The following is a 23621-nucleotide window of genomic DNA, read 5'->3' as shown; positions in this document are numbered from 1 at the left end:
AGACACTCAAAAGTCTCATAGCTTCAGTCACGGCCTTCCCCGTGACAATGGCAAGGGTTTGCCTTCAAATCTTAGGCCACGTGGTAGCATGCACCTCCATGGTGTGACATGCCAGGCTCAGAATGAGGCCCCTCCAATTCTGGTGGGCCTCCCAATAGTCCCAGGCCAGGGACAACCTAGACAAGGTGGTCACGTTACCTCCTAACGTAGTGGCTGACCTGCAATGGTGGTCCCTCCCGAGCAACATGTTACAAGGGATTCCCTTCCAAGAACCCCTCCCTCACTAGATATAGTGTGGACGCCTCGGACCTGGGGTGGGGAGCCCATACATGGAGCTTCCAAACCCAGGGCAGATGGTTGACCTTGGAATTGTCCCTGCACATAAACATCAGGGAACTCAGGGCGGTACACCTGGCATGCCTAGCTTTCAGCCCACACCTATGGGGAAAGATGGTCAGAGTCCTCACAGGCAATACGGCCACGATGTATTATATCAACAGGCAAGGGGGCATGCACTCCTCAGCCTTGTGCCAGGAAGCCTTGGCCTATGGGAATTCTGCATAGCCCACGATATCTCTCTGAGGGTTTTTCACCTACCCAGCATTCACAATACACGAGCCCATCACCTCAGCAGGGTTTTCTCCCACCGATACTAGTGGTCACTCCACTGGGAGGTCGCCTGGCAACTTTTCCAAGAGTGGGGAGCTCCCCAGGTAGATCTCTTTGCTACTGCCCAGAATCGTCTCTGCCCCCAGTTCTGCTCCAGGGCCGGGGTGGGCAGGGGGAAATCTCGTTCCTAATTCGGTGGTCGGGCCACCTGTTCTATGCCTTTCCGCCATTTCCCCGATAGGCAAGGTCTTAAAGAAAGTGAAGGCAGACAAGTTGAGGGTTATCCTCATAGCCCCAGATTGGGCCCAGCAATATTGGTATGGAACCTTCCTGCAGCTTCTAGCGCCCCACCTCCCTCCCGCCCCCTGCTGGCTGCCGCTTCAGCCAGATCTCCTTTCTCAGGAGGGGGGATGCCTCCTCCATCCCAACCTGGCCGCGCTTCATCTGACAGTGTGGCTGCTTCATGGTTAGACGAAGAGGAAGGGAGGTGTTCGGAGGATGTCAGGCAAGTTCTGCTGGAAAGCAGAAAGCCATCCACCTGACAGACCTACTTGGCCAAATGGTCTAGGACCAGGTTCTCTAGGTGGGCGAGAGAAAGGAGTACTTCCCCATCATCCGCATCATTCTCGATTATCTCCTGTCCCTTAGGACCCAGGGGCTAGCTCCTACCTCGGTCAGGGTACACTTAGCGGCCATTGTGGCTTTCCACCCTCCGGTGCATGGTCACTCCTTATTTTCCCATCACAACATCCCGGTTTTTGAAAGGAGTGGATTGGGCATTCCCTTACGCCAGGCCCCCGGTCCCGCTATGGGACCTGAACCTCTCCCAGCTTATAGGTCCCCCTTTTGAACCCTTGGCCATGTGTTCCTGATCCCACTTATCATGGAAGGTAGGGTTCCTGGTGACGATCATCTCAGCCTGCTGTGTCTCGGAGCTTAGGGCCCTAACCTCGGAACCCCCATATACGGACTTCCACAAGGATAAGGTCCAACTTTGCCCACACCCTGCTTTTCTGCCGAAGATGGTCTTGATTTTTCATATGGATCAGGGACATTTTCCTTCTGATACTTTGTCCCAAGCCTCATTCCTCTGATGAGGAACGACGCCTACACATGCTAGATGTGCGTAGGGTGCAGGCCTTTTACTTAGACTGAACCAGGCCATTCCGGAAATCCCCACAAGTTTTTGTTGCATCGGCCGAACGCACGAGGGGTCAACGGGTTCCTACCCAGCGAATTTCCCCCGGATCACCTCATGCATATGCATGTGTTACGACCTGGCAGGGATTTCCCCGCCACCTATCATGAAGGTGCATTCTACGAGAGCGCAGGCCTCATCGACCACCTATGTAGCTCACATCCCTATTCAGGACATTTGTAGAGCTGCCACGTGGTCCTCTGTCCACACCTTTTCATTGCACTATGCGATCGTCTCCCAAACATGAGGTGACTCCGGGTTTCGTAGGGCGGTACTCCATCCGGCAAACCCTTAAACTCCTACCCACCTCCATCAGATACAGCTTGGAGTCACCTCCTGTGGAATACACATGAGCAATCACTCAAAGAAGAAAGGACAGTTATCTGTTCCCAGGGCCGGTGCAACCACTAGGCGAACTAGGCAGCCGCCTAAAAGCCCGCTCAGGGAAGGAGGTGGAGTAGAGGTGATCTGGGGCGGGGGAGAGGGGCGCCGGGAGGGCCGCCCGCAGTAACGGGGGGGCACACAGGGGAACTGCCCCCTGCCCCAGCTCACCTCCACTCTGCCTCCTCCGCTGAGCATACAGCCCCCGCTCTAATTCTGCTCCAGTCGGCGCTGGCATGCTCAGCAGAGGAGGCAGAGCGGAGGTGAGCTGGGGCGGACTCCTCAGGTGGGGTTAGCTTCTGCGGAGAGGGGCTTCCCAGGCAGAGTTAGCTGCCACAGGGTTTTGGGGGGTGCTCCCTGGGCGGGGATAGCTGCAGAGTGTGGGGAGGGGTAGCTGCTGCAGTGGGGGCTTCCTGGGGGGTGGGGTGGCGGGCTTGGCTAGCTGTCCTGGCAGGCGGGGTTAGCTGCCATTTGTGGGGGGGCTCATCTGGTGGGAGGGGTGGGTGGGCGTGGTTAGCTGCCAGAGGGGCGCGGCGAGGGGGGTTACCTGGATGAGTGGGTGGTGCAAGGTGGAAGTTTCGCCTAGGGCGCGAAACTTCCTTGCATCGGCCCTGCCTGTTCCGTAACTGGTGTTCTTCAAGATTTGTTGCTCAAGTGTATTCCACATCCCGCCCTCCTTCCCCTCTGTCGGAGTTGTCCAGCAAGAAGGAACTGAGGGTGGGGGAGTGCGCAGCTCCCCTTATAGCATGATAAAGAGGCGCCACTCTAGGGGTTGCAGTGGTGCTCCCCCACTACGGGTACTGCTAAGGGAAAAACTTCTGGCACTGGTGCACCTGGTGAGCACGCAGTCCTACTGTGGAATACACCTGAGCAACACATCTCGAAGAGCGCCAGTTATGGAACAGGTAACTCCTTTTTCACTGTCCTTGTCATCATTTGGATACTTCTGTCTAGTCTCCTTAACCCGTCCCCTTTCCAGGCAAAATACTCCTAGTTGTGACAGTCTTTCTTCAAATCTAAGTCCCCACCATCCAGTATGACAGTCTTTAAGGCCTTTTTCTGAATCCAGGGGATGGCTTTGGTGTGTACTGCAGAACTACAGGCTGATGTGGTACTTCAGCATCAGCTGCAATGCATGTAACATTTGTGCGTGACAGGGAGAGATTTTTACTCCCACCAGAATGAAAACATGGTGAGTGCAGGAGAGTCCTATTTCCCATCCAGCCATGCTTGGATGGAAGAGGAGTCAGCATGCCAGAACACTGTTACTATGGACTGTGGTGAGGAGGAGACAGAAGTATCCACTAAACTACTGCGGGCAACTAAGAGATTATAAAATAGAAATCTATTGGATTGGGAAAAAATAGCTGTCTGTTCTGATCTGCCCACAGTGGGTGCAGGAAAGACGTCCCACCGTTGTGCACTAAGGAGTCAATTCCCATTGTTGGCAGGCTCTGAGATGGATGATCTCAGTAATAGTTCTCGTTTCAGCAGCAGCCTTTCCTGAGGGGTAGCCTGGCAGCCTGGCTGCCTTGCTTACCACTTAACATGTTGCCTCAAGTAACCATTTTGTGAATATCAGAGAGGTGTAAAAATCAATAATTTAGCCACAAATTGCCCCCTTCCTCAGCCTTAACCACAGGCCTGTAACAGCTCTGAAAGGGAAGAGCACTTAAACGTCTCTATTGCTAGCCAAAGTAATCTTATATTAGGATGAATTATCTGTACTGCGGTAGTGCCCAAAGAACCCAAGCAGAATTGGGTCTGTACTCACACAGAATCAGAGTTCAACATTCTGTTTAGAAAAAAAACAGGAAGAAAGAAGATGGATGAGACAGATGTCGTTGAGAGCAGTGAACAGGAAGGTGAGAGTGATGAGTGTACATCAGTGAGTTCTGAAGGATTAGAGAAACACTCAGAAGTTCAATATTTATCCAAGCTGTCTGAGCTTTGATGGGGCTGGATGAGTGTCTGCCAAAATGACATCCACCAGAATACTGGTACTATTTCTGCTGGTAGGACTGGAGGTTTGAGCATAGGCTTTCTCAGGGTATTTGGGCACAGCATCCAGGCTGCAAAGCCCCCAGAAGGAGAAAATCTTTGGCTTGGGTTCAGTTCAAGTGATGGACATAGGTCCAGTTTGGCTATTTTAACAGACTGCCTGAAATTAGGGTGACCAGACAGCAAATATGAAAAATCAGGACCGGGGGGGGAATAAGAGCCTATGTAAGAAAAAGACCCAAAAATTGGGACTGTCCCTATAAAATCAGGACATCTGGTCACCCTACCTGAAATACAAATTAACAAAGCTCAGTGAGAGCAGAACCCATCTTGATCTGCAGCCTGCCTCTCTCATGTTACTCTGTTTCAGTGCTTTAGTATTGTGGTGATTGAGGCTATATAAATACCATAGACTGAGTTAATAGCAGCAGCTAAACCAAATCAAAGTAAAAATCTCATTAGCCCTACATCTATCCCAAACTTTGTATCTAGTACTAGAAAGACATTCAGGACAATGTCTTTGCCATCATTTGGACTGGACACCTGCTTCTTCTTGCATATTTGGGCTTATCCCTACCATAGCAGGAGGAATACAAGGTGCACAGGCTACAACAGCTTTGAGCACAGAGCTTTTCCCCATCTCAGCTCTGGTATTTAGAAAGAGCCTCTTGTGCAACTCCAGGCTCTAGTGCTGCATTTGTTTATCATGCTCCTTGGGGAACTGTAGCAACAGCAGACTGCTTGCTGCAGATACAGACAGATGTAACCCTTGCCTAAGCAGCAGCCTCAATCAGTTGTCCTCACAGTACACCTGTAGGGTAGGCCAGTGGTGTTCTCCTCATTTCACAGAGAGGGAACCTGGGACATGGAAAAGTAAAGTGATGTGCCATGTGTCACATGGTGAATCAGTAGCAAAGCCAGGAATACAACCCAGAAATCCTGACTGCCAGTCCTGCGACTGAACCACTAGACAAAACTGTTTGGAACCTGCTTTAATAGGGAGACGGAGCCATGAACTGTATGCTGTATCTGATACCATTTAAAGTAATTGCTCCAAAGTAAGTTCTCTTGGAAGAGCCTATAAAGCTGAGATAATAAGTTAAGCATTTCATTCATGACATTGGCACAAAAAGTGAGAGTGTGCTAATAACATTTGTGGATGATGCAAAGTTGGGGAGATATTGCCACTATGGAGGAGCAGGAATATCATACAAGAAGATCTGAATGACCTTGAAAACTGGAGTAATAGAAATGGGATGAAATTTAATAGTGAAAAGTGCAAGGTCATGCACTTAGGGACTAACAACAAGAATTTTTGCTATAACCTGGGATGTATCAGTTGGGAGTGACAGAGGCGGCAAAACACCTGAGTGTACTGGTTAATCACAAGAAGACTATGAGCTGCCAATTTGATGTGGCTGTGAAAAAGGCGACTGCAGTCCTAGGATGCATCAGGGAGGTATTTTCAGTGGAGAAAGGGAAGTGTTATTGCCGTTATACAAGGCACTGGTGAGATTGCATCTGGAATACTGTGTGCACTTCTGATCTCCCATGTTTAAGAAAGATTAATTCAAACTGGAATCGGTTCAGAGAAGGGCTGCTAGAGTGATCAGAGGAATGGAAACCTACCTTATGAAAGGAGACTCCAAAGAGGTTGGCATATTTATCCTAACTAAATGAAGGCTGAGGGGATTCTGCCGGTTCAGTGGGATTCTGCCGGTTCCTAGAGCAGGGCGACGAAGGAGTGACAAGATTATGGCGATCAACAGATGGCTCAGGCATTGGTGTTACAAGGAGGGCTTTGGGATGTACGGTCATTGGGAAGCATTTACGGACAGACAACTGTTCGCTCAGGGTGGACTTCATCTAAGTAAGGAGGGAAATAGAATTCTAGGATGGAGGCTCGCCGACCTCATCAAGAGAGCTTTAAACTAGGAAGTTGGGGGAGATGGTTGGGAGATGTTCAGGAGATCTCCACGCCGGAATATAACCTGGAGAGGGAAGTAAACAAAGTGAGAGGGGATACCCTTGAGGACCAAAGAATTGATCCAAGGAGGAATAGTGGAGTAGAAACCAGATTAACGGGTGATGCTGATGGTAGAAGGTCTGTGCACGACGGGGGAAAGAATGTCATTGACGCTAAACGCCAAAAATTAAAATGTCTGTACACTAATGCGAGGAGCCTAGGTAACAAGATGGAGGAACTGGAGCTACTGGTGCAGGAAGTGAAACCGGATATTATAGGGATAACAGAAACCTGGTGGAATAGTACTCATGACTGGAGTACAGGTATTGAAGGCTATGTGCTGTTTAGAAAAGACAGGAAGAAAGGCAAAGGTGGTGGAGTAGCCTTGTACATCAATGATGAGATTAACTGTAATGAAATAAGAAGCGATGGAATGGATACGACAGAGTCTGTCTGGGCAAAAATCACACTGGGTAAAAAAGCAACTAGAGCTTCCCCTGAGATAGTGCTTGGGTGTGCTATAGACCGCCGGGATCAGATTTGGATATGGATAGAGACCTCTTTAATGAAATAAACACAAAGGGGAAATGTGTGATTATGGGAGACTTCAACTTCCCGGATATAGACTGGAGGACGAGTGCTTGCAAGAATAATAGGGGTCAGATTTTTCTGGATGTGATAGCGGATGGATTTCTTCATCAAGTAGTTGAAGTACCTATGAGAGGGGATGCCATTTTAGATTTGGTTTTCATGAGCAGTGAGGACCTCGTAGAAGAAATGGTGGTAGGGGATAACCTTGGTTCGAGTGATCATGAGCTGATTCAGTTCAAACTAGATGGAAGGATAAACAAATGTAGACCTCGGATTAGGGTTTTCGATTTCTTGAGGGCTAATTTTAAAGAGTTAAGGAAATTAGTTAGGGAAGTGGATTGGACGGAGGAACTTGCGGATTTAAATGCGGAGGAGGCCTGGAATTACTTTAAGTCGCAGCAGCGGAAATTGTCGGAAGCCTGCATCCCAAGAAAGGGGGAAAAAACCATGGGCAGGAGTTGTAGGCCAAGCTGGATGAGCCAGCAACTCAGAGAGGGGATTAGGAGAAAGCAGAAAGCTTACAGGGAGTGGAAGAAAGGCAGGATTAGCAAGGGAAGCTACCTTGGTGAGGTCAGAACATGTAGGGATAAAGTGAGGATGGCTAAAAGCCGCATTGAATTGGACCTTGCAAAGGGAATCAAAACCAATAGTAAAAGGTTCTACAGCCACATAAATAAGAAGAAAACAAAGAAAGAAGAAGTGGGGCCGCTATACACTGAGGATGGAATGGAGGTTAAGGACAACCTAGGCATGGCCCAATATCTAAATAAGTACTTTGCCTCAGTTTTTAATAAGACTAGTGAGGAGTTTAGCAATGATGGAGGGATGATAAACGGGAATGTGGATATGGAGGTGGATATTACCGCAACTGAGGTAGAGGCCAAACTTGAACAGCTTGATGGGACAAAATCGGAGGGCCCGGACAATCTCCATCCGAGGATATTAAAGGAACTGGCGCGTGAAATTGCGAGCCTGTTAGCGAGAATTTTTAAGCAATCGATAAACTCGGGGGTTGTGCCGTACGACTGGAGGATTGCTAACGTAGTCCATATTTTTAAGAAAGGGAATAAAAGTTGATCCGGGGTAACTATAGCCTGTTAGCTTGACGTCTGTAGTATGTAAGGTCTTGGAAAAAATTTTAAGGGAGAAAGTAGTCAAGGACATAGAGGTCAATGGTAATTGGGACGAATCGCAACATGGATTACTAAAGGTAGATCATGCCAAACCAATCTGATCTCCTTCTTTGAGAAGGTGACGGATACTTAGATAAAGGAAATGCGGTGGTAGATCTAATTTACCTCGATTCAGTAAGGCGTTTGACACGGTTCCGCATGGGGAACTGTTAGTTAAATTGGAAAAGATGGGGATGAATATGAAAGTTGTAAGGTGGATAAGGAACTGGTTAAAGGGGAGACTCCAGCGGGTCATATTGAAGGGTGAACTGTCAGGCTGGAAGGAGGTTACTAGTGGAGTCTCTCAAGGATCGGTTTTGGGACCAATCTTATTTAACCTTTTTATTACTGACCTTGGCACAAAGAGCGGGAATATGCTAATAAAGTTTGCGGATGACACAAAGTTGGGGGGTATTGCTAACACGGAGAAGGACAGGGATACTATTCAGGAAGATCTGGACCACCTTGTAAACTGAGTAAGAGTATAGGATGAAATACAATAGTGAAAAGTGCAAGGTCATGCACTTAGGGATTAATAATAAGAATTTTAGATATACGTTGGGGATGCATCAGTTGGAAGCGACAGAGGAGGAGAAGGATCTTGGGGTATTGGTTGATAGCAGGATGACTATGAGCCGCCAATGTGATACGGCTGTTAAAAAAAGCAAATGCGATTTTAAGGTGCATTAGGCGAGGTATTTCCAGCAAGGATAAGGAGGTGTTAGTACCGTTATATAAGGCGCTGGTGAGACCCCATTCTGGAATATGTGTGCAGTTCTGGTGTCCCATGTTCAAGAAGGATGAATTCAAACTGGAACAGGTCCAGAGACGGGCTACTAGGATGATCCGAGGAATGGAAAACCTGCCTTATGAAAGGAGACTCAAAGAGCTTGGATTGTTTAGCCTGGCCAAAAGAAGGCTGTGGCGGGATTATGCTTGCTCTATATAAATATATCAGGGGGGTTAATGTTAGGGAGGGAAAGGAATTATTTAAAGTTTAGTTCTAATGTAGGCACGAGGACAATGGGTACAAACTGGATATTAGGAAGTTTAGACTTGAAATTAGACGAAGGTTTCTAACCATTAGGGGAGTGAAGTTTTGGAACAGCCTTCCGAGGGAAGTAGTGGGGCAAAAAGACTTATCTGGCTTCAAGACTAAGCTTGATAAGTATATGGAGGGGATGTTATGATAGGATAGTTTAATTTGGCGATTGATCTTGGATTATCAACAGATAAGTCTGCTCAGTGGTCTGCGGGGAGATGTTGGATGGGATGGGAACTGAGTTACTGCAGAGAATTCCTTCTTGGGTGCTGGCTGGTGAGTCTTGCCCACATGCTCAGGGTTTAGCTGATCGCCATATTTGGGGTCGGGAAGGAATTTTCCTCCAGGGCGGATTGGCAGGGGCCCTGGAGGGTTTTTCGCCTTCCTCTGCAGCGTGGGGCACGGGTCGCTTGCTGGTGGATTCTCTGCAGTTTGAGGTCTTCAAACCAGTTTTTGAGGATTTCAATAACTCAGTCCTGGATTCTGGATAGGGGTTGTATAAAAGTGGATGGGTAGGGTTTCTGTGGCCTGCCTTGTGCAGGAGGTCAGACTAGATGATCATATTGGTCCCTTCTGACCTATGAGTCTATATGATTGCTAGCTATAAATGCCAGGAAGGGAGAGGAGTTATTTAAGTGCCAGTGTGGACACAAGAACAAATGGATATAAACTGGCTATCAGCAAGTTTAGGCTTGAAATTAGATAGGTTTCTAACCATCAGAGGAGTGAAGTTCTGGAACAGCCTTCCAAGAAGAGCAAAGGGGAAAAGACCTGACTGGCTTCAAGACTGAGCTTGATAAGTTTATGGAGGGGAAGGGATGATGAGGATTGCTTACAATGGCATGTAGCTGATCTGCAAGTGCTAGCAGCAAGTATCCTTTATGGCTGGAGATGGGACACTAGATTGGGAGGGCTGTGAGTTGTTAGAGATTTCTTCTCAAGGTGTCTGGCTGGTGGGTCTTGCTCACATGCTCAGGGTCCAACTGATTGCCATATTTGGGGTTGGGCAGGAATTTTCCCGTGGGTCAGGTTGGCAGAGACCCTGGGCTTTTTGGCCTTCCACTGCAGCCTGGGGCATGGGTCACTTGCAGGTTTGAACTAGAGTAAATGGTGGATTCTCTGTAACTTGTAGTTTTTAAATCATGATTTGAGAATGTCAGTAACTCAGCCAGAGGTTGTGGATCTATTATCGGAGTGGGTGGGTAAGGTTCTATGGCCTGCAATGTCCAGGAGGTCAGACTAGATAAGCGGTTTTCAAGCTGTCGGTCAGGACCCCAAAGTGTGTTGCAACCCCATTTTAATCAGGTCACCAGAACCGGTGTTAGATTTGCTGGGTGCCAGGGCTAAAGCTGAAGCTGGAAGTCTTCAGCCCTGGGGGTGGGGCTCAGGCTTGAGCTTCAGCCCTGGGCAGCGGGGCTCAGATTACACCACACCCTCCCGCCATATGGGGCTGAAGTCCTCAGGCTTTGGGGTTGGTCCCCCTTCTCAGTGTTGTGTAGTAATTTTGTTATCAGAATGGAATCATGGTGCAATGAAGTTTGAGAACCCCTGGACTAGATCATGATGGTCCCTTCTGGCCTTAAAGTCTGAGAGCATATAAAGTTGATGCGGGCAGTTTTCAGTCTGTGAAGCTGCATTGACAGCATCTAACCTGGAGAAAGGTCAAAGGGCACGATCCTGAGGGGGTATTGAGCACCTACAGTACCCCCGAAGTCAGAAGAGGTTGCAGGACCAAACAGGGGGTATGTCTATACTAGCTTTAACTGAGAAAGATCGAAGTCTGTGCTGTGCAGTTTCACTGCTCATCAAGAGTAATTACCCAGGGTTAGGGGCAGGCTTGTACAGCCCCACCTGAAGCACATGGTGCTGCAGCTTCACTGCTCTGGTACCTGAGCTAGTGAGATTAAAGCTAGGGGGGTACGTCTGCACAAGGTGCAGTCACACCTCTGACCGTAATGCGGACGTACCCATGGTCTTTGAGTTCCTGTGAGAAGATAGTTGGGGATCAGACACCACGCTCAGGTTCCATGCAGAGATACCACCTCGCTGGTGATGAGAGATTTAAATTAACAAGGGCAAGCGTTTGCAGAACAGCAAGTCATGAGTGAACACAGTTGTTTTTTTCTCCCCTGATTAGAAGTCATTAAGTAAGATTGTTGATGGGCTTTTAAATCGCACCCATATTATGTAGCATTAATCAGCTGCCTTTTGTGGCAATCCGTAAAGGAAGATGAAGCCAGAATGCTAAGGCTCTTCAGAATGCAGATTGCAGAGCAAGAGTTCATTCCGAAATGGCAGCTGTCACTGGACTAAGAGACTGATTAAATGTTGTGCTTGCCAGGCTCTCTTTGCTTTGTCTTCGATGCTGAGACACTTCCCCTATGCCCAGCTGCAGTTCCTCAAGCTTGGTGGCCTTCAAGTACTTAGAAATCTCTTCAAAGAAAAGGCATGGAGACGCTCTACATCCGTATTGTGACGCTGCTCTATGACCTGATTGTGGAAAAGGTAAGAGGGCTGTGGGGCACTTTGCTGGAGCCCATGTTCACTGGATGGCAGTGAAGATGTGAGCTATACTCCTGGGAGTGAGGAAATGCATGTGACTTGGGAAACAGTTATAAAGATGCAAGACAGGTCTTAAGATCTTCATTAAAGGGCGGTCGTATCAAGGCCAAACAGAGAGGCATGGTACCAGGGAACGCTCCAGGCAGAGACAACCTGTGCCTGCTGATAGTCGGGTGGGGCTGGGGCAGGGGGGTGGAGATTTGGGTTCAGAGTGAGGGCAGCTAGCTTCAGCAGTGTTACTGAGCATGCTCCGTACATGCCAAGCTGCAAATCTGGAGGGCATGTGACCCTACATGCCCACCCCACACGCATTGCCTCTATCTCCAGGGGATGGAGGGCCCGCTCTGCTCCAACAGGCCTTCCTGCAGCACTGCAGGAGAAGATCCTGTGGAGCTGGGTTCCATATTGCATAGGCCAGGGGTGGCCAACCTGTGGCTCCGGAGCGACATGTGGCTCTTCAGAAGTTAATATGTGGCTCCTTGTATAGGCTCCGACTTTGGGGCTGGAGCTACAGGCGCCAACTTTCCAATGTGCTGAGGGTGCTTGCTGCTCAACCCCTGGCTCTGCCCCTCTTCCTGCCCCCTCCCCTGAGCCTGCTATGCCCTCACTCCTCCCCCTCCAGTTCTCCTGCATGCCATGAAACAGTTGATCAGGAGGTGCAGGAGGGATGAGACGGCGCTGATCTGCGGGGCTGCTGGTGGGCGGGAGGCGCGGGGGTGGGGGAGAGCTGATGGGGGGCTGCTGACTATTACTGTAGCACTTTGGCAATGTACATTGGTAATTCTGGCTCCTTCTCAGGCTCAGGTTGGCCATCCCTGGCATAGGCAGTTTGTACTCCCTGGGTTGATCTTGTCTCTGAACCTTGAAAATATTGTGTAGCCATTTAAGCATCTTTTTAACAATAAAATCAACGTTTGTTTTGGTGGCGGTGGGTTTTTTACCCTGAAATGTTAAAACCAAGAATGTGCAGGAGAGCCAGGAACTGATCATACTGGTTTCATTGTTCGAAGTGAATGAAATGCAGAGAGAGTTACCAGGGTATCGATATACAAATGAGCTAGTTTTTTGTAATTATTTTAATTTTATGGGGCACAGTCTGTTTGTAAATCTTAGGTTGTAACCAAGCAAACATCTATATCTATTTTACTTAGCACCAGCTTTGATTATTACTGTAAATATCAGTTTAAAGCCCTGTTTACTAGCCCCTGTTTGATTTGTTGTTTATTTTCTGCATTTCTGTTGCACTGGAGAAAGAAAATCAATTAAGTCAAGTTTCACTTCTGTTTATAGTCAGTTTCACCTGCAGATTTGTATTGCTGTAGTGTTTGGGTTTCAGACCTTGAAGAAAAATGATTATATGCTTTAAAAGTAGTTTTTAATGGACTTTTTATAAGAGATGGAAATATTTTTGTTAGCCTGATGTTTTATAAAATATAAATATTGGGTCCAATATAAGTTAACCCTGTCCCTTCAACGGCACAAATAAGGAATTTGTATCTATGACTTATCTTAGCATTGTCCCTTTAATCTCGTTCCATGTTTTAATACTGTACCTTTAGCAACTCCATCTGTTCACAGATTCAGTCTATCTTGAGATAATCTGCACCCTCTACAAATTCTAAGTTTTATACTAGAACAATGACATTTATAGCCCTTTTGAGTGTTAAAACTATTTTCTAGGATGTACATCACAGACTGGTCTCTTGTTACGTCTGCAGACAAAATGGAAAAAAACCAGTACCTGGAAAGGTGCTGGATTAATCTGAATAAGTGGTGATGTCACAGATGCTGTAAAGGGCTAGCTTTGGGTGATAGACTGAAAAGCAATAGGCTATTTTTTTTTAAATGAAGCAAACTAACTCCAGCCCTTGCCAGTGCCAGCTCAGTGAAATGAAGCAGAAGAGAAGATGGTTCTGAACTGCTTTTCTTGCTTCATTGTCTCTGTTTAACCCTGAAAGGATGGACAATCTGTGTGCACTGAAAATACTGTAAAGTTTTCCAGGTGGTGGAAATGGTTTTCCTGCAAGATTGTAGGAAGGGAAATCTCGCGAGTTTTTCTTCCTTTTCTCCCCATATATGGTAAATCAAAGTATAAATACAATGCCGTGAAACATGCCAGCAACAACCACCCAAGGAATCAACAAAAGTCAGTTACATAGCAGAGGTGGGTTCTTAAATAAAGGTCAGATAAAATGTTACAGTAAACCTTGGGGAGACTCGAGTGGTCCCTCCAGACAGGGAGTTGCTTATTAGCAAGGCTCATCCTTTGTGCAGTTTTTCACTGTATCTCTGCTGATTTCCAGCCTTTTTCTTCTGCAGATTTGAATTCGTTCTTATCAGACCTGGAAAAGCCCTAATCTTCCCTTAATGATAATACTGTAGCAAGCAGACTTGTACTGTTCAGATCTAATTAATGAAGTGCATACATAGTAATTATCACAGGAGGCCACCAGCCAAGCCAGAGGAATAGCTTTTAAAGGAAAACAGACCCCATATTGCTCTTTTTTGGGAAGTGGCGCTATGAACAGCTCCTTCTGGCACACAGACTGAGAGATGCATCTAGGGTCACATTCCAGCCCATGACACATGCATGGGATTTCTATATATGTCAACAACTGCTTCTCGCATTCACCTACCAGCTCTGCTAGGGCCAAATATTTGTGGTCAGCGTTTAGTATTGAAGCTGTAAAAGGATGTGCAGGTTCTTCAGTGTGACACCTGCCCTGTGAGCATCATTACTCAGAGTATGCTAAGCCAGCTCATTCCCCGCTGCAAAGCCTTACAGGTGCCTATCGTAACTGAGACCGTGGGGTGGGAATCCACGTCTCAGCTCACTCATGGTGAGGCTGTTGAATGTCCATATAACTGCACTGAACAGAATGGATGCACCTTTTATTTAGGGCTGGCGTAAGGTGAGCACTGGGTTGGGCCATGGCACAATCAGGATCCTAGCTCGTATTCTTGCTTCCTGGGCCAGCAGGAGCTGGGAACACTGTAGAAGCCATGTGTCATAAACAGTGTTAAGGGTTAATGTCTCTTATACCTGTAAAGGGTTACAAGCAGGAAACTGGACACCTGACCAGAAGACCAATCAGAAGATAAGATACTTTTAAATTCGGGTGGAGGGAAGTTTGGGTGTGAGTTCTTTGTTTTTGTTCTTCTCTCGGAGGGTCTGAGAGAGACCAGACATTACTACAGGCTCTCTAAGTTTCTTTTCATATAGTAAGTAAAACAGGCGGTTTAGGCTTTTTAGTTGTTTTACACTATTTGCATTTGTGGATCTGGCTGGTTAACTTTTATATGTGTAGTTGCTGGGAATATTTTGATTTGTATTGGTACTGGTGGGAAAGTCTCTTTCTAGTGTCTGTAAGCTATAAGACCCTGTAATATTTACATCTTGAAGTTACAGAGATAATTCTTTACTTTTTCCTTTCTTTTATTAAAAGATTTCTTTTTAGAGAACCTGATTGATTTTTTTTTTGTTTGTTTTTTGTTTTCCCTTGTTTTTATCCCGGGGGATTGGGATAACTCACCAGGACGGGTGGGAGAGACGGGAGGATGGAGTGATAAAATCTCTCTCTGTTTTCCTTGAATCTGTTTGCCTCTTTGTGAAAGGGAAGGGAGATGCTTCCCTGTATGGTGATTTAAGAGGTTAGATCAGTATCTCAGGATAGTCCAGGGAGGGAAGTTCTGGGAGGGGGAAAGGTGGGGGAATGGTTTATTTCTCCTTGTTTTAAGAACCCAAGGGATCTGGGTTCTTGGGGTCCCCAGGGAAGGTTGGGGAGGTTAGAGTGCCCCAAAACACTATATTTTAGGGTGGTGGCAGCCTATCAGATTTAAGCTGGTAATTAAGCTTAGGAAAATTCATGCTAGTATCTCATTTTCTGAACTCTAAGGTTCAGATCTGAGAGAGAATGCTATGACATGGTGTGCAGCGTGTGGGAAAGATAAGAATCCAAAAGCCAGTAAGATTATTAATTTGCTTCTCTGCTAGCTGGTTATAAGCAGAGAGAAAGGGTTTATTTTTTTAAACTGCAGCTAGAGAATTTTTTTTTCTTGCTCCGTCTAGCTGTGCATAGGGAGGGCTATTAAGGTTTAACGACGGTCGTTTGTGAAACAAAGCAGCCTTAAGTGGTCAGCAACGGCACTCCAGCCAGAACACATTTGTAAATGAAAGACAGTTTCTTTTGCTTTTTCGGGAGAGGCTAGGAAGTTAAAAGGACTCTCTTGCTAAGCAACCCCAGGAAGCCAACAGAGAACCTGCATTTCAGGCAGTCAACACCAGAGGGTGCCTCAGCACAAGAGAACAGGAACCATGACTACCAAGGACCTGAAACAGGAACTGGCAAGACTGGAGGCAGAGAAACAAATCAGAAACGCAGACCACAAGCGAGACATGGAAAAGAAACTACAGGAACTAGAAATAAAACAAAAGAGATGGAGCTGAGAGAAAGAGAAGAAAAATCAAAAAGGAAACCTACGAAAGAGAGCAAGCAGCCAAAGAGGAAGCCTTTCAAAAGGAGGAAAGCAGCCATAGAGGCTGCCCACAGGAGGGAGCTGGAACTCCAGAGGGAGACCCACCGGCAGGGCCTGGAATTAGAACAGGCTAAGCAACAGAACACAGCCAATCCTAACAACACTTCGCCAGTTGTTGTTCCACATTCCAAGAAATTCCCCATCTTCAAGGCAGGTGATGACACTGAAGCCTTCTTAGAAAATTTTGAAAGAGCCTGCCTTAGGTACAGCATCTCTGAAGACCAGTACATGGTAGAATTGAGGCCACTGCTCAGTGGACCCTTACCAGAGGTGGCGGCTGAAATGCCTAAGGAGAAAATGAACGATTATAAACTTTTTCAAACCAAGGCCAGATACAGAATGAGGATAACACCGGAACATGCCCGTCAGCGGTTCAGAAACCAATAATGGAAACCAGATGTGTCATTCCCCCGACATGCCTACCACATTGCAAAGAATTATGAAGCCTGGATATCAGGAACAAAGGTTAATTATCTGGACGAGCTGCACCTCCTGATACAAATGGAGCAGTTCTTAGATGGTATTCCTGAGGAAATAGAGAGGTACATCCTAGATGGGAAACCCAAAATGGTAATCGAGGCGGGGGAGATTGGAGCCAAATGGATGGAAGTGGCGGAAAAGAAAAAAACTACTGTCAAGGGGAACGAATACCCCAGAGGGCACACCGACAATAAACCCTACAACCGAGGGCAGCCAAAGACCCCACCTACAACCCAAGGAAAGCCACAGACGCCCTATTCTTCCACCTCACCAGTCTCCAGTAACCCACCTCGACCCAGTGACCAGTCAGCTGGAAGATGCTTTAAGTGTAATGAACTGGGACATATAAAGGCCAACTGCCCAAAGAACCCCAACTGAGTGCAAGTCATTACACCACCATCACACCAAAGATCTCCAGGCCCAGATGCCTCTCAAATACCCTTGGAGCGAAGGGAAATTTTGAGAGTTGACGGAAAGAAGGTTATCGCGTGGAGAGACACGGGGGCACAAGTGTCAGCTATCCACCAATCCTTCGTCGACCCCAAATTCATCAATCCAAAGGCCCAAGTGACAATCTACCCCTTCATGTCACAAGCTGTAGACTTGCCTACAGCTGAACTGCCTGTCCAGTACAAAGGCTGGTCAGGAATGTGGACTTTTGCAGTCTATGACAATTATTCCATCCTCATGCTACTGGGGGAAGATTTGGCCAACCAGGTGAAGCGGGCCAAGAGAGTGGGAATGGTTATACGTAGCCAAACCAGGCAAGCTTCCAGACCCATTCCTGTTCCTGAGCCGTCCATAGGGGTCCCGTCTGTGTTACAAGAGACCCAGACAGAGGTAGTGGACCCGGATCCCATGCCAACAACAGAAACAGCCACAGTGCTTCCAATCCCAGACCAGGAACTGGAAAAGCAGCCAGCACTGATGACAGTGCTTGCAAATCCATCTTCAACCCCAACGCCAGAGAGCGCCAGCGAGCCTGAACTGGCAGAAGCAGCAGACAACCACACCCAAGAGGCTCAGCCAGAGCCTGAAATAACCCCTGATGCACCAGCGGAAAGCGGCTCACCAGCAACGGAAACAACCCCATCACCTACATCGCTTCCAGAGGGACCAAGCCCAAGTCCCCAGTCTAAGGAAGAACTGATGTCTCCGGCCTCAAGGGAACAGTTCCAGACTGAGCAGGAAGCAGATGACAGCCTTCAGAAAGCTTGGGCGGCGGCACGGAGCACCCCACCGCCTCTCAGCTCTTCTAATCGATCCCGGTTTGTTGTAGAACGAGGACTTTTATACAAGGAGACTCTTTCTGGTGGACACCAGGAAGACTGGCATCCGCAAAAACAGTTGGTGGTTCCAACTAAGTACAGGGAAAAGCTCTTAAGCTTAGCCCATGATCATCCCAGTGGCCATGTTGGGGTGAACAGAACCAAGGACCGGTTGGGGAAGTCCTTCCACTGGGAGGGGATGGGCAAGGACGTTGCCAAGTATGTCCAGTCTTGTGAGGTGTGCCAAAGAGTGGGAAAACCCCAAGACCAGGTCAAGGCCCCTCTACAGCCACTTCCCATAATTGAGGTCCCATTTCAGTGAGTAGCTGTGGATATTCTGGGTCCTTTCCCAAAAAAGACACCCAGAGGAAAGCAGTACGTACTGACTTTCGTGGACTTTGCTACCTGATGGCCGGAAGCAGTAGCTCTAGGCAACACCAGGGCTAAAGCTGTGTGCCACGCCCTAACTAACATTTTTGCCAGAGTAGTTTGGCCCTCCGATATCCTTACAGATTCGGGGACAAATTCCTGGCAGGGGCCATGAAAGAACTGTGGGAACGCATGGGGTGAACCACTTGGTTGCCACCCCGTACCACCATCAAACCAATGGCCTGGTGGAAAGGTTTAATAGAACTTTGGGGCCATGATACGTAAATTCATCAATGAACACTCCAATAATTGGGACCTAGTGTTGCAGCAGTTGCTTTTTGCCTACAGGCTGTACCACATCCCAGTTTAGGGTTTCAACCGTTTGAACTTGTGTATGGTCACGAGGTTAAGGGGCTATTACAGTTGGTGAAGCAGCAATGGGAGGGGTTATGCCTTCTCCAGGAACTAACATTCTGGACTTTGTAAGCAACCTACAAAGCACCCATCCGACCCTCTTTAGCCCTGCTAAAGAAAACCTAAGGATGCTCAAAAAGAGCAAAAGGCCTGGTATGACGAACATCCCAGTGAGCGTTCCTTCAAGGTAGGAGACCAGGTTATGGTCTTGAAGGTGCAACAGGCCCATAAAATGGAAGCATCATGGGAAGGGCCATTCACGGTCCAGGAGTACCTGGGAGCTGTTAACTACCTCATAGCATTTCCCAATTCCTCCCTAAAGCCCAGAGTGTATCATGTTAATTCTCTCAAGCCCTTTTATTCCAGAGACTTATAGGTTTGTCAGTTTACAGTCCAGGGAGGAGATGACACTGAGTGGCCTGATGGTGTCTACTACAAAGGGAAAAAAGACGGTGGCGTGGAAGAGGTGAACCTCTCCACAACCCTGGAACGTCTGCAGCAGCAACAAATCAAGGAGCTGTGCACTAACTTTGCCCCATTGTCTCAGCCACCCCAGACGGACTGAATGGGCATACCACTCCATTGACACAGGTAATGCTCACGCAATTAGAACCCCACCATACCGGGTGTCTCCTCATGCCCAAGCTGCTATAGAATGGGAGATCCAGAACATGCTACAGATGGGTATAATCTGCCCCTCTAACAGTGCATGGGCATCTCCATTGGTTCTGGTACCCAAACCAGATGGGGAAATACGCTTTTGTGTGGACTACCATAAGCTAAATGCGGTAATTCGTCCAGACAACTATCCAATGCCACGCACCGATGAGCTATTGGAAAAGTTAGGACGTGCCCAGTTCATCTCTACAATAGACTTAACGAAGGGGTACTAGCAAGTACCGCTAGATGAATCTGCCAAAGAGAGGTCAGCATTCATCACCCATGCAGGGGTGTATGAATTTAATGTGCTTCCTTTCGGGCTGCAAAATGCACCCGCCACCTTCCAGAGGCTGGTAGATGGTCTACTAGCAGGACTGGGCGAATATGCAGTTGCCTACCTTGATGATGTGGCCATTTTTTCTGACTCCTGGCCCGAACACTTGGAACACCTGGAAAAGGTCTTTGAGCGCAGCAGGCAGGCAGGACTAATTGTTAAGGCCAAAAAGTGTCAAATAGGCCAAAACAGAGTGACTTACCTGGGACACCAGGTGGGTCGAGGAACCATAAACCCCCTACAGGCCAAGGTGGATGCTATCCAAAAGTGGCCTGTCCCAAAGTCAAAGAAACAGGTTCAATCCTTCTTAGGCTTGACCAGATACTAACAGGCGATTTGTACCACACTACAGCCAAATCGCTGCCCCACTGACTGACCTGACCAAAAAGACCCAGCCGAATGCAGTCAAGTGGACTAATGAGTGTAGAAGGCCTTTACCCAGCTTAAGGCGACACTCATGTCTGACCCTGTGCTCAGGGCCCCGGACTTTGACAAGCCATTCCTAGTAACCACAGATGCATCTGAGCGTGGTATAGGAGCAGTTCTCATGCAGGAGGGACCGGATATCAACGTCCATCCTGTCGTGTTTCTCAGCAAGAAACTGTCTGACAGAGAAAGCCACTGGTCAGTCAGTGAAAAGGAATGGTACGCCATTGTGTACGCCCTGGAAAAGCTACGCCCATACGTTTGGGGACGGTGGTTCCAGCTACAGACCGACCATGCTGCGCTAAAGTGGCTTCATACTGCCAACGGGAACAACAAAAAACCTCTTTGATGGAGTTTAGCTCTCCAAGATTTTGATTTTGAAATTCAAAACATTTCAGGAGCTTCTAACAAAGTAGCTGATGCACTCTCTTGTGAAAGTTTCCCACAATCCAGTCGTTAAAAAGTGTTCTTAAAATGGAGAAGTCTGTTAGTTATATACTTAGTGGTATATGTAAAGGTGCATGTGTTGTATTAATCTGGTTATTTTTGAGTTCTAGGAAGAAATTGCCGCCAGTGAGATTCCCCACTGTCTGCGATTTGGGGGTCGTGTCATAAACAGAGTGTTAAGGGTTAATGTCTCTTATACCTGTAAAGGGTTACAAGCAGGAAACTGGACACCTGACCAGAAGACCAATCAGAAGATAAGATACTTTTAAATTCGGGTGGAGGGAAGTTTGGGTGTGAGTTCTTTGTTTTTGTTCTTCTCTCGGAGGGTCTGAGAGAGACCAGACATTACTACAGGCTCTCTAAGTTTCTTTTCATATAGTAAGTAAAACAGGCGGTTTAGGCTTTTTAGTTGTTTTACACTATTTGCATTTGTGGATCTAGCTGGTTAACTTTTATATGTGTAGTTGCTGGGAATATTTTGATTTTTATTGGTACTGGTGGGAAAGTCTCTTTCTGGTGTCTGTAAGCTATAAGACCCTGTAATATTTACATCTTGAAGTTACAGAGATAATTCTTTACTTTTTCCTTTCTTTTATTAAAAGATTTCTTTTAGAGAACCTGATAGTTTTGGGTTTTTTTGGTTTTCCCTTGTTTTTATCCCAGGGGATTGGGATAACTCACAAGGACGGGTGGGGGAGACGGGAGGAGGGAGTGATAAAATCTCTCTCTCTCTTGTTTTCCTTGAATCTGTTTGCCTCTTTGTGAAAGGGAAGGGAGATGCTTCCCTGTATGGTGATTTAAGAGGTTAGATCAGTATCTCAGGATAGCCCAGGGAGGGAAGTTCTGGGAGGGGGAAAGGTGGGGGAATGGTTTATTTCTCCTTGTTTTAAGAACCCAAGGGATCTGGGTTCTTGGGGTCCCCAGGGAAGGTTGGGGAGGTTAGAGTGCCCCAAAACACTATATTTTTGGGTGGTGGCAGCCTATCAGATCTAAGCTGGTAATTAAGCTTAGGGAAATTCATGCTAGTATCTCATTTTCTGAACTCTAAGGTTCAGATCTGAGAAAGAATGCTATGACACCATGTATCTGGTCTCTGGATGTGGGGAACGGAGCACTGTGGCTTGTGCCCAGGCATCCCTTTCTGGCTGTTGTCAGAGCAGCACCAATGAGCTAAGTTCAGCAAGAGAGAGAGAATTGTGATGATGCAGAGCTTGAGCATGGTGCTGCTAGCGAACCACAGGGTGAAAGATGTGGGGGGAGGATCCTGGACAGACCCCCACCTCCTTGAAAAGGCAATGGAAAGCAAAAATGCCAGCAGGCTAAAAAGTCAACTCTCTGCCATTTGCTGCAGACAGCAGCACCAAGGCCATGGGCGCAGTGAAGCCTTCAGGCAACTGCTTCAAATAAGCACAGTTTAAGGAATTGACTTGACAGTGACTTTTTCTGCCCTTTTCTCCTTTATTAAGGAAATGGGGAGGAGGCTCTTGTGGAACAGCACAAGGGTTCCACCAGTGTCCAGCATACCTCACTGTCCTCCTCTGGATTCTAGGAGCTGTACCCTGTTTCAGGTGTATATTGTGTGTGGGAGCATTTACCATGCAGTTCAATAGGGCTATGCTGGCTTCCCTTTGTTATCTCACTGGATTCACCTGAGGTTTTGCTTGCTTGGTCCTGATATAACATTGCCCCATAAAGGATATTTTATAAAATTGAGCTTATGCCCTTTGTTTCCCATCTCCCTCTCCCTCCTCGAAGAAAAGGTGTTTTCTCTCTGCTTTGTTTTAATCATAGAACTATCAAGAGTAGCAACACTGTCTTCCCCAGCTTTGCCGGAGGTGCCTCCCATGGGATTTGGGAGCCTTCTTAAATGAAGGGTGGGGATGTTGAGTGTTTAACAAAGAGGTCTTGTATCCAAAGAGTTCAGTATGTGCTGGAGTTATATAGGTGATCATGAAAATAAATAATAAATTGTTTAAAAGTAGTCTCATCTCACCCCCTTCTCCTTTCAATCAGATTTTCAGTCTTGCAATATCATAATTCTGCTCCTTCTCCAATCAACTAGAGTTTTCCAGAGTAGATACGACCTGACTTTCTAATTAAAAAAAAAAAAAGCAAGCAAAAGAAATCTTTCAGGCTAACTTCATGCACCATATAAAGAAATAAAATAGAGTACAATTCTGTCAAAACCCAGGAGCCGTGGGATGTCTGGATTCACCCATGGGCACTGATATACTCTATAACCTGCTGGAAACAGTACTAACGGTAGTTACTGTTCTTGGATACAGATAATCAATTTAACATGGTTTCTTGCAGATGCTGCTTGAGGACTCTGAGAACAAGGAAGACCAATTGGAAGAGAAAGTTCAGCAGTACAAACAAGTGAACCTGGTGCCAGCTGTGGTGGAGCAAGGCTGGTGTGGGATTATTTCTAACCTCCTGGCATTGCCGGAGCATGACACCCGAGAAAAAGTTCTAAAAACAGTGCGTGTTCTGATGGCCGCCTGCAGGGACAAATACCAAGGGGACTATGCCCTCAACACCACACTGAGCATGCTCCGCATCGAGTACGAAGATTTGGCAGCAGAAGAACAAAGGGAAGGGGACAATGATGGCTATTTTAAGGAACTCCTTAGCTCTATAAATACCATTATTCAGGAGTTAAGATCAGGATATCTGTAATCGGACTGAGCTTTAAAAAAATAATTCATGACAACCTGATGAATTTTGACGGATATGCATAAACAAACTATTGAGTAAGCTGCTGGTCAAAGCAAAATCCCTCCACAAGGCAAGTGAGCCAACAGCTCCATTATTAAAGAAAGATACAAACATTTTGGGGAGTGTTTTCATTTCACATCTTGGTCCATACTAAGATTCCAGATAATGGGAATATATGTATTTAAGGAATATTGCATCTTGTCCTCAACCACTAATATGTTTAATGTAAGTGACAGAATGTTTCAATCTGTTTAGTAAAATGCAGAGATGCTTCAGGTTCCAAAGAACCGATGCGCATTTTTGATCACATACTTGATAATTTAGGCAACTATACATCTGTGCTTTGTAAAGGAAAAAGACTTTCCCACGCAACTGTGATCGGTCTTTGTTCTTTTTTTTAATGGTGACCCTTTCTTTTGCTACTTACAATTTATACAGAAGGATCAA

The 23621-nt window shown here is 46.9% G+C and overlaps 1 protein-coding gene across 1 annotated transcript in view; it reads left to right on the top strand.

The window, feature by feature from the left end:
• Nucleotides 1-23286, top strand: part of SIL1 (SIL1 nucleotide exchange factor) — a 202471-nt gene extending 179185 nt beyond the window's left edge. Inside the window, 3 exon segments of the mRNA XM_030572036.1 lie at nt 11302-11392; nt 11395-11465; nt 22770-23286. Of these exon segments, the coding sequence (XP_030427896.1) occupies nt 11302-11392; nt 11395-11465; nt 22770-23135 (528 nt within the window). The 3' untranslated portion in view covers nt 23136-23286.
• Nucleotides 23287-23621: the final 335 nt, after the last annotated feature.

This window comes from Gopherus evgoodei, chromosome 8, assembly GCF_007399415.2.
Source record: "Gopherus evgoodei ecotype Sinaloan lineage chromosome 8, rGopEvg1_v1.p, whole genome shotgun sequence".
Classification (NCBI taxonomy): Eukaryota; Metazoa; Chordata; order Testudines; family Testudinidae; genus Gopherus; species Gopherus evgoodei.
The sequence above is the reverse complement of the archived record's forward strand: the minus strand, read 5'-3'. Positions and strand labels throughout refer to the sequence as shown.